At 40.0% G+C, this 10,321-nt stretch overlaps 1 protein-coding gene across 1 annotated transcript; it reads left to right on the top strand.

The window, feature by feature from the left end:
* The first annotated feature begins 1,672 nt into the window (after positions 1-1,672).
* LOC133234249 (thymosin beta-4-like) lies at positions 1,673-2,244 on the top strand. The gene has a single exon (XM_061394561.1). It carries the CDS (start codon positions 1,745-1,747, stop codon positions 1,877-1,879), a length of 135 nt encoding a protein of 44 aa, XP_061250545.1. The 5' UTR covers positions 1,673-1,744; the 3' UTR covers positions 1,880-2,244.
* Positions 2,245-10,321: the final 8,077 nt, after the last annotated feature.

The following is a 10,321-nucleotide window of genomic DNA, read 5'->3' as shown; positions in this document are numbered from 1 at the left end:
TGTGTAAATATTCTCACAATATTCAAAACTTTCAGACCCTTGATGGTACACTGAATTGAAAAAATTATGTCAAGAATGATGTAAAATGTGGAATGCAAACATACTCATTTTTAATAAAAGACTCAGCAGTCTGAAAAAAAAATATTGAGTTTTATTCCAGTTTTTTCACTCTCCTTTTCCACCTTCATCAAGAGGTTCTTTAGTTCCTCTTTGCTTTCTGCTGGTATCATTTGCATATCTGACATTGTTAATAGTCTCCCAACAGTCTCGATTCCAGCTTGGGCTTTATCCAGCGTGGCATTTCACTTGATGCACTCTGCATAGAAGTTAAATAAGCAGGGTGGCCATATAGAGTTTTGATGTACCCTTTCCCAGTTTTGAACCAGTCCATTGTTCCATGTCTGGTTCTAACTGTTGCTTCTTGACCTGCAAACAGGTTTCTCAAGAAGTAGGTTGGGTGATTTGGGATTCCAGTCTCTTTAAGAATTCTCGACAGTTTGTTGTGATCCACACAAGCAAAGGATTTAATTCTTTGAAAGTTTAAAATTTTATGATATAAAAATATATACCTATATTTTATATATGACTTATATACTTCTATTTTTATGTATGAGGTATGTACCTATATTGTCATATAAGAGATGTATACAGATATTTTCACATAAGACATATATACCTATATTGCCATATATGAAATATATAACTCTATTTTCATATATGAAATACATATGGAATACTACTCAGAAAAATAGCAAAATAAAAACAGGAAAATTTTAAGAATAAATGATGTCATCAAGAAACAGGTTTTGATGAGGTTTTTAAAAATCACATAAAATAGTTTTACTCCTTTAACTTTTTCTTTGTGTGTGCTCAGTCACTTCAGTTTTGTCTGACTCTTTGTGACCCCATGGACTGTAGTCTGCTAGGCTCCTCTGTCCATGGGATTCTCCAGGCAAGAATATTGGAGTGCCATGCCATCCTCCAGGAATTTTGCTTTACAAACAACTTATCAGTCAAGTCAGCCAGTTAATCTAACTACAGGATAAATGTTTGTTTTTTTTTAAAACTTAAGTTGCTTCTGTCAATATTTCTCTGACAAAACATTTTATTTTCATTATTTTTGATGCCTACTTATTAATTTCAGTTCACAATGTCCTATAAATTGAAGTCATTTAGCAATCTTCTAGTTTCAAATTAAGACCTTTGTATGTATTAAGACGTAAGACAATGTACTTGATTTAGAAGTATTATCGTAAGTCTCTAAAAGCTTTACTCAAAAGGCACAGTGATTTTCATTATGGTCAATGGACTGGTATTTAAAGACCTACTAAATCAGAAGCTCTGGAGTTGCCGTCTGACAATTTAGTTAATAAGCCATCCCCGTAAATCTGAAGCACTGACGCAAACTGAAGTTTGAGGACTAACGCCCTGGAAGTCCTGGCCAAACACACATTTTACCAAGTCCAAGTTGTAAGAATTAGTATCGTTATAAGTTATAGTAAAACTTTCATTCTTTCGGTTAAAGAACAATAGCAAAGGAAAAAATACATATATATATTACTCTGCAAATACATATGTATATATTCATATATGAAATATATACTTAGGTTTTCATATTTGAATATACTGAATACTACTCAGCTATAAAAAAGATTAAAATAATGGCATTTTTAGGGCACTCGCGGCGGCCACAGCGCAGATTCGACTTCACTCGCTCGCAGTTCGCTCCGCGCCCTCTGCAACCATGTCTGACAAACCCGATATGGCTGAGATTGAGAAGTTCGATAAGTCGAAATTGAAGAAAACGGAAACGCAAGAGAAAAATCCACTGCCTTTGAAAGAAACGATTGAACAGGAGAAGCAAGCAGGCGAGTCGTAATGAAGCGTGCGCCGCCAGTATGCACTGTACATTCCACAAGCATTGCCTTCTTATTTTACTTCTTTTAGCTGTTTAACTTTGTAAGATGCAAAGAGGTTGGATCGAGTTTAAATGACTGTGCTACCCCTTTTCACATCAAAGAATGGAGAACTACTGACAACGTAGGCCGCACCTGCCTCTCCCATCTGCCTGTGTGGCTGGCAGGGAAGGAAAAGAACTTGCATGTTGGTGAAGGAGGAAGCTGGGTGGGACGACAGTGAAATCTAGAGTAAAAAGCTGGTCCAAGGTGTTCTGCGGGCTGTAAAATGCAGTTTAATCAGAGTGCCATTTTTTTTTGTTGTTCAAATGATTTTAATTATTGGAACGCACAATTTTTTTTATTACGCAAATAAAAAGTTTTAAAACCTGAAAAAAAAAATAATGGCATTTTTAGCAGTATAATCCTAAAGATTTCATAATAAGTGATGTAAGTCAGAAAGACAAAGAGAAATACTGTATAATATCACTTACATGTGAAATCTAAAGTATGACACCAGTGACCTTATCTATGAAACAAACAAACTCAAAGATATGGAGAACTAGTGGTTACCGGTGGGGATAGGGCGGTGGGAGGGGCAAGATAGGTGTAGGGGGTTAGGAGATAGAAACTACTATGTATAAAATCAGTAAGCTATAAGGATATATTATACAGCACAAGGAAATATAGTCTTTATTTGTAATGCCTTTCAATGGAGTATAATCCATAAAAATAGTGAATCACTATGTTGTATACCCCAAACTCATATAGTATTGTAAATAAACTGCACTTCAACTTAAAAAATTGTTGTGACTATCTACAAAAACAATAAAGTAATCAAAAAGAAAAATAAGCAAAATAAAAATGGGGAAATTTTTAAAAGAGAAGATTCCATCAAGAGACTAATTTTGATGAGAATTTTAAAAATCACATAAAGAAGTTATACTCTTGTAATTTTTGCTTTCCAAGAACTTCTTAGTCCAGTCAAGCCAATTAATCTATCTAACACTAAACCTTATCAAGCTAAGGACACTAAGCCCATTTTGTCACTAAGTTTTTCCAAGATGCCTCTGGTTGGCAATTTTTTTTTTTTTTTTAACTTTATCCTTTCTTGTCACTAACTGTAGCTATGCCAGGAACAATATTGTTCTGGTGGCAACATTATGCGGTCTTACAGGTCTTAAGACCACATTACCAAGGGTTTTCTTTTTAACTGAGCAATTCAAAAAAAAGCTGTGCTGTACTTCATCTTGTCAATGTTAAATTCTCACTGGAGACGAAGTCACCTGTGAGGCTTTTAGCTCCAAAGTCTTCTATTCTCAACCTAAAGTGCTCCTGTCTTGCATTATTAGGAATTTGGGAACTGCAAAGTGAAGAGATTACTGTATTGAAGGAGCTAGGAAGTGGCCCGTTTGGAGCAGTCCATCTGGGCAGGGTCAAGGGGCAGTGTGATGTTCTGTTAAGGTGATCAAGGAAGGCTCCATGTCGGATGATTTCTTCCAGGAGGCTCAGACCACAGGTAAGTTTCTTCTGGGGAATCGTGGTTTAGCCCTCACCATGAGAGGACGTTCATGCTAACAGGTCTGTGTGAAACATCTGTAAGGCCTGAATCAAGAGTCCACATATCATAGAATATATAATGGAATATTACTCAGTCATAAAAACGAAATAATGCCATTTCAGCAACATGGGTGGATGTAGAGATTAGCACATCAGGTGAAGATGGAGAAAGACAAATATTATATCACTTATGAGTAGACTCTGAACTATGATGCACATGAATTTCTTGACAAACAAACAGTCTCAGACAGAGAAAACAAACTTTTAGGGTTTTCAAAGGGGAAAGGGATGGAGGATTAATTAGGAAGTTGGTATTAACCAACATACAGTACTATATATAAATGGATAAACAAGGCCTTCCTATATAGCACAGGGAACTATATTCAATATTTGAAATCACCTAATAACGTGAATGTATGTATGCAGGTGTGTTTATATACGTATTTATTATATGTTTATATATAATAAACATAAGTATATTATATACTATATATATGTAATATATCAAACTGAATCCATTTGGCATGTTCCTGCAACTAACATGAAACAACTATCCTTCAACTGAAAACATACCTGTTTTCAATACAAAAAAAGAGTCCACATATCATTGATACAAATATTTGAAGTTTAAATCAATTTAAAATACCATTACACAAAATGCACGTCTTTAAAACTGCTTAAAGATGCGTAACCAAACTCATCACCTTGAGTAACATGAAAACACATGTTCCTATAGTTAGACTAAGAAGAAAGGAAATACTAAATATGTAATAAGTTCTTATCTGTGAAAAAATTATCAAGTTGACATGTTAAACTTTATTTTACACATCTGAAAAGTAAAGAGTCATCCTATAATGCTCCTCTTGTTTATTATTTGAGAAATGCAAATCAAATCTACACTGAGGTACTGATTCAAACTGGTCAAAAGGGCTATCATTAAAAAGTCTCCAAATAATGAGTGTTGCAGAGGGTGTGGAGAAAAGGAAGCCCTCTAACACTGTTGGTGGGAATGTAAATTGGTGCAGTCACTGTAAAGAACAGTATGGCAATTCCTCAAAAAAAACTAAAACTAGTTACCATATGATCCAGCAATGCCACTTGTAGCCAAACATCCAGACAAAGCTATAATTCAAAAAGATACATGCAGTATTCTAAAAGAATTTGGGCATATCAGTTGCAGATCTGACAAGAAACCTTTACTCTCACATCTGAGATACCAAATTTGTTTTCATATATTGTGTGCTATATTTAGACTCTTGGTTCATACTCCATGTAACCCCATCGTATCATAGTTAAATCCAATTTGAATTTTAGCCTTAGTTTTAGGGTGTGGTTTCCCTCCAGCCGCATAGGAGCCCTCCCTTTTCTCAAGGTCCTGTTTCCCTGGTATTGCATTTCAAACCTCAAAAACTGTTACTTGTTCATATGAATATCAATTGCATTCTAGCTCAGTTTCAAGAGAGGAGCAAAAAGTCAGGGGCCTATGTTTTCTGTTTCTTCATGGAGAAAAGTGAAACTGTTAGAAGAAAAACCACCTGCAGCTCACATGCTCTTTGAGCCACTAATTGGTTGCAGGAATTTTCTTTTATTTCTTTTCAAGTGTGACCTTTCATTCATATCATAACAAATAACAGAATTAGAAGAAAGTAGTTTGATAATGGCTTGCTTCTACCTAGAAAATCTGAACCAAAGGAAACAATGGGAACTGCAAATATCAGGGTGCCAAGCTTTTAAGAATATTTTAGGTTTGCAAATAATAACTAGTATGCTTGCAATTTCAACAATATATTTTTATTCTGATCAAGAATATACTTTTCCAGAAGGCTTCCAGTGTGGCCACCTTCTGCTGGAAACCTGGGATGCTGGAATCTGGCCACTTCCTGTCTGTCTTTAAAGGACACTGGGCTGTACTCTAAGAAATTCCTGGGTCTCCCCTAGGTCCTGATGATCAGGTGGCCAGAGAAATTGGTAACATTGTTGTTTTGCGTATTGAAATGTTTAATGAGGCAGATCTTTTCAGTTTCCTGATGTGGGTCAAGTATGGAGCCCAGTGATGATTTCTTCTTCAAGAAATGTACATCCTAGTTCCCACACGAGGGTGAGCCCCCTGTCCAACGATGAGAGATCCTGTATGTGTGTGACCTGTGCCTCCTGGGAGACCAAACTAGACTAGTTTGAACCTGACCAAGTTCTGTCTACATGGTATATTTAGACCTCTTTAAGTCCTGTCTACACTGATGATGTTTAGACAAGACTGTGTGCTTTTTGCAGTGAGGACATTTAGGCCTGACTCTACTCTGTGCACTGGGACATGGAGACCCGGGTGCAGGCCTGGCCTGGCCTCAGTCTGGGAAACTCCGTGCCTGCGTCTGAGAGTCAGTGCTCAGATGTCTGGGCTCTGGGGCTGGGGTGGGCTTCTCTGGGTGACCGTGCTCTCCTCTGCGTGGGCTTCCCTGGCCCTCCCGGGGGTGAGTGCTGCAATCGGGCTCCTAGTCTGTTCCCTGCCAGGTTCACCTCCCTGGGGCTCCTGGAGACCCCTCAGGTGGTTACCTGGTAATTACTCCAATGTTCCAGCACATTCAGGTTGAGTAGGGAGGCAGGTTCACCTGGCGAATTGATTCCAGGGCACAGGGATTGGGCAAAAAGTCAATGGGCAGCAGGTGAGGTTGCAGCTGTGACCTCCTTCCAGTCGACTCTCTGCTCCAAAGAGAACAGAGCTGCCCCTCGTCTTTCAGCCCAGCTCTCCTGTTTTCTCAGCACCTCAGCGGGACAAGAAAGACAGAGCCTGCCAGAACCAAGGTACTGTGTTCACCTCTAGCATGAGCTTTCAAACAAGGGAAAACTCATATGGTACCAAAGTGAAAACAGGAGGGGCCTGACTTCTCAGGGACAATTGAGGGGAGAGGAGACGGTCCCGACACTTCTTTCTAGGGTCCCAGAGGCCCCAGGGTCCTGGCTTGTTCACACATTGGGGGACCGCCAACCACAGCCATGGTGTCCTGACCAAGGGGATGTGTGACCCCAGTTTGGGGGTCTGGGGCTGTGAGAGACTCACCCCATCTGCATGTGTATGGGGAGACCACAGACTCAAATCTAAGAAAAAGTGAGGAATACATGAGAGCTTCACTTGTGTTTAGGAATTAATGCTTTATGGTGTTCAGTTTATACAGGCCTGTTGCCTGTTTGCTTGTTGACCCCTGCGAGGTTCACCTTCCCTGGGGCTCCTGGAGGTTCCTCAGGTGGCTACCTGGGAATTATTCCAATTTACCAGCACAAGCATGGGGGGAAGGGAGGTAGGTTCACCTGGTGAGTTGATTGTAGGGCACGTGGATCAAGCAAAAAGCCAATGGGCAGCAGGCGAGGTTGCTGCTGTCATCTCCTTCCAGTCGGCTCTCTCCTCAGCGGAGACCAGACCTGCCCCTCGCCTTGTAGCCCTGCACCTCGTGTGTGTTTTCTCTCTTGTTTCTGTGAAACAAGAAAGGACCAAGCCTGCCAGGAACAAGGTAGTACGTCCGGCATTGTCACGACAGCTGTAGAAACAGTTAATATCACACAGAACCAAAGGGAAAAGAGGAGGACTTCTATGGGACAGCGTGGGGGAGGAGACCAACCCTACACCGGTTCCTACCATCCCAGGAGATTATAGGAACCCACTCGTTCCTACCTCAGGGGCCCAACCAGCAGAGACCTGGTGTCCTAACCAAGGGTCGTGGGACCCCAAGTGCAGGGTCTGGGGAGGTGGTGTCACCTTGGAGACTGTGGAAGTGTGTCCCCAGGTACAGGGTCTGGGGATTGTGTGGGTCTCACCGCATCCACATGGGTCGGGATCCTGTGCCTGGAGACCACATATTTGCTCTTTACCTGCGGTGTGTCTTGTTCCCGTGGAGATTCCCACTGTCTGAATTGAGGGTGTTGTCCTGATTAACCCATGGCCTTTTTCTTCTCTTCACCTTGTCGCATTCATATGAGGTCAGGCAACTTTGAGTGGGTTTTTGCTCTCTGCTGAGTGTAAACTTTGGTGGTGTCATATTAATATTATAGCATATCCCATATCTAATTCATAGGGGTCACCACTGTTTGGTTCCCCCTACACCAAGCTCAGGTAATTTGTTTTGTAATTTAACTTTTATTTTATATTGGAGTAGAGTTGATTTCCCTTGTTTTGTTGGTTTTAGATGTACAGGAACTTAATTTGATTTTACACAGATGTAGGGAAAGAACAGATTAGCCAAGATGGTGATGTCAGGCTCTCTTGCCCCATGGCGTCTTGCTTTTGCTACACGTTTTGTAAATAATGATTATGTAACAGCTGAGATCACTTAATAGCACTGTGCATGAGCATTGCAAGGTACTCGCTTGGCCATGGGCTACTTTTGTACAGTAAGTATATACAAGCTCCACCTGGAAAACCCTTGAGGTTATATTAGGTTATGTTATGACTGCTGCTATGGCTGCTGAGTCAGCCAGGAGAGGATAAATGTGTCTGCAGTTCCTACAGCTCCTCGCATTTTCTTCCAGCTTCCCTGCTCGCGCCGTGCCTGTCATGGGTTCAATGAATAGCATGCACAGTGAGATACAGCGATGCAATTGGCACTGTGAGCAGGATCAGCAGGACAACAGAGGTGTATCTATTCATTTTCCATTTTTTCCTCATATAGGTTATTACAGTTTTTTCAGTAGAGTTCCTGATTCTATTGAGTAGGTCCTATTTGATTATCAATTTGATAGATATTAGTGTGGCAACCCACTCCAGTTACTCTTGCCTGGAAAGTCCCATGGGCCGAGGAGCCTGGTAGGCTGCAGTCCATGGGGTCGTTAAGAGTCCGACACGACTGAGCGACTTCACTTTCACTTTTCACTTTCCTGCATTGAAAAAGGAAATGGCAACCCACTCCAGTGTTCTTGCCTGGAGAATCCCAGGAACGGGGGCACCTGGTGGGCTGCTGTCTATGGGGTCGCACAGAGTTGGACACGACTGAAGCGACTTAGCAGCAGCAGCAGCAGTGTGTATATATTAATCCAAATTAATTTATCCCTCCCTTTTGACTTTGATGATCATAATTTGGTTTTCTCAGTCTGAGTCTGTTTCTGTTTTGTACATTAGTTCACTGGTATGAATTTATAGATTCCGCTTGTATATGATACCTTACAATACTTGTCTTTTTGTCTCTGACTTACCTCACTTTGTATGAAAATTTCTCAGGCCATCCATGTTGCTGCAAATGTCATTTTTTCTGTTTTATGGCTGAGTAGTATTCGATTGTATAGTTGTATCACGTAGTCTTCATTTTTCTTCAGTGGACATATTGGTGGATTCTATGTCTTGGTAAATAGTGCTACCCTGAAAATCAAGGAGCTTAAGTCATTTTGAACGATGAATATCTCCAGATCTAAGCCTGGGAGTGGGATTGCAGGGCCATATGATACCTCTATGTTTAGTGTTTCCGGGAGCCTTCATGCTGTTTTCCATAGTGGCTTCACTATTTACATTCCCACCGAGATTGTAGGAGAATTCCCTTTTCTGTACATCCTCCGCAGTATTTATTTTTTGTAGATCTTTCGATGATGGCTATTGTGACCAGTGTGTGGTGATACCTCATTGTAGTTTTGATTGGCAGTGATTTGATAATTTTGGATGTGGAGTATCTTTCCATATGCTTGTATTATTTTATGCTTTGTGAGTACAGTTTACCTCTTGAAACTGGCTTCTTGAAAGTTAGCCCTGTTTGGAATTCTCCAATGATTTACTGCAGGACATTTCTTGTGTCAGATGTCCTTTAAAGTCCTGTGGGACTTTTGACTAAGAGACCTTCAGCACCTGTTTTACAGGGTGTCTGTTAATCTGAACCAGCTAATTGCTCCCTGCTCCCTGTCAACTTTTTTTCTTTTTTGTAATCATGAGATTCTTTTCCAAGTCTGTGAGGCTATTTCTCTTTTGTAATGAAATTCATTTATATCCATTTTTTATATCACCAGAAATGATATCCTATGATAACCGTCTTTCCTGTCTCACTTCACTTAGTATGATCATTTCGAGTTTCTTCCCTGTAACTGGAAATGGCATTTTTCATCCTTGTTAGTTTCTGAGTAATATTGCATTGTGTATATGTGCCCCGTCTTCTGTACCCATTCATCTGTCCTTCTGCACTTAAGTTGGTTCCCTGTCTTGGTTAATATACCTAGTGCTGTCATGACTGGGCAGCAGTTATCTTTTAAACATTTTGGTTTTCTCCAGATCTGTGTCTAGGTGTAGGAGTGCTGGTCACTTGGTACTTCTGTGGAGTTTTCTAAAGAACCTCCATCATGATCTCCCGAGTGGACGTGCCCATTTACATTCCCACCCACAGTGGGAGTGTTTTCTTCTCTCCACACTTCCTACAGATCTTATTGTAGATTTTTTGAGATGGTCATTCAGGTCGATGTGACATGATATCTCATTGGACAGTTGATTTGCCTTTCTCTAAGAACTAGTGAGGCTGAGTATCCTTTCTTGTGTTTTATGGCCATCTCTATGCCTTCTTTGGAGAAATGTGAATTTAAATCTTTGGCTGATTCTTTTATTGGATTGTTTATTTCTTGATATTGCACCATCAAGTTGTTCATACGTGTTGGAGATGAATTCCCTGTGGGTATCTTTGTAAGGATTTTTCCCATTCTGAGGGTGGTCTTTTTCTTTCACTGATTTTTTAAAAACATTTTTAAAAAACAATTTAAAAACATTTATTAGATCCCATTTGTTTGTTTTATTTGTCTTGATTATAAAACGTGGATTAAAAAAGAATTTGCTGCATTTTATGTCAAAGTGTGTTTTTTGCTTTTTTCCTTAAGCGTTTCATAGTATCTGTCCTTTTATTTAGACCTTTAGC

This window comes from Bos javanicus, chromosome 21 (assembly GCF_032452875.1).
Source record: "Bos javanicus breed banteng chromosome 21, ARS-OSU_banteng_1.0, whole genome shotgun sequence".
In the NCBI taxonomy this organism is placed as follows: Eukaryota; Metazoa; Chordata; class Mammalia; order Artiodactyla; family Bovidae; genus Bos; species Bos javanicus.
The sequence above is the reverse complement of the archived record's forward strand: the minus strand, read 5'-3'. Positions and strand labels throughout refer to the sequence as shown.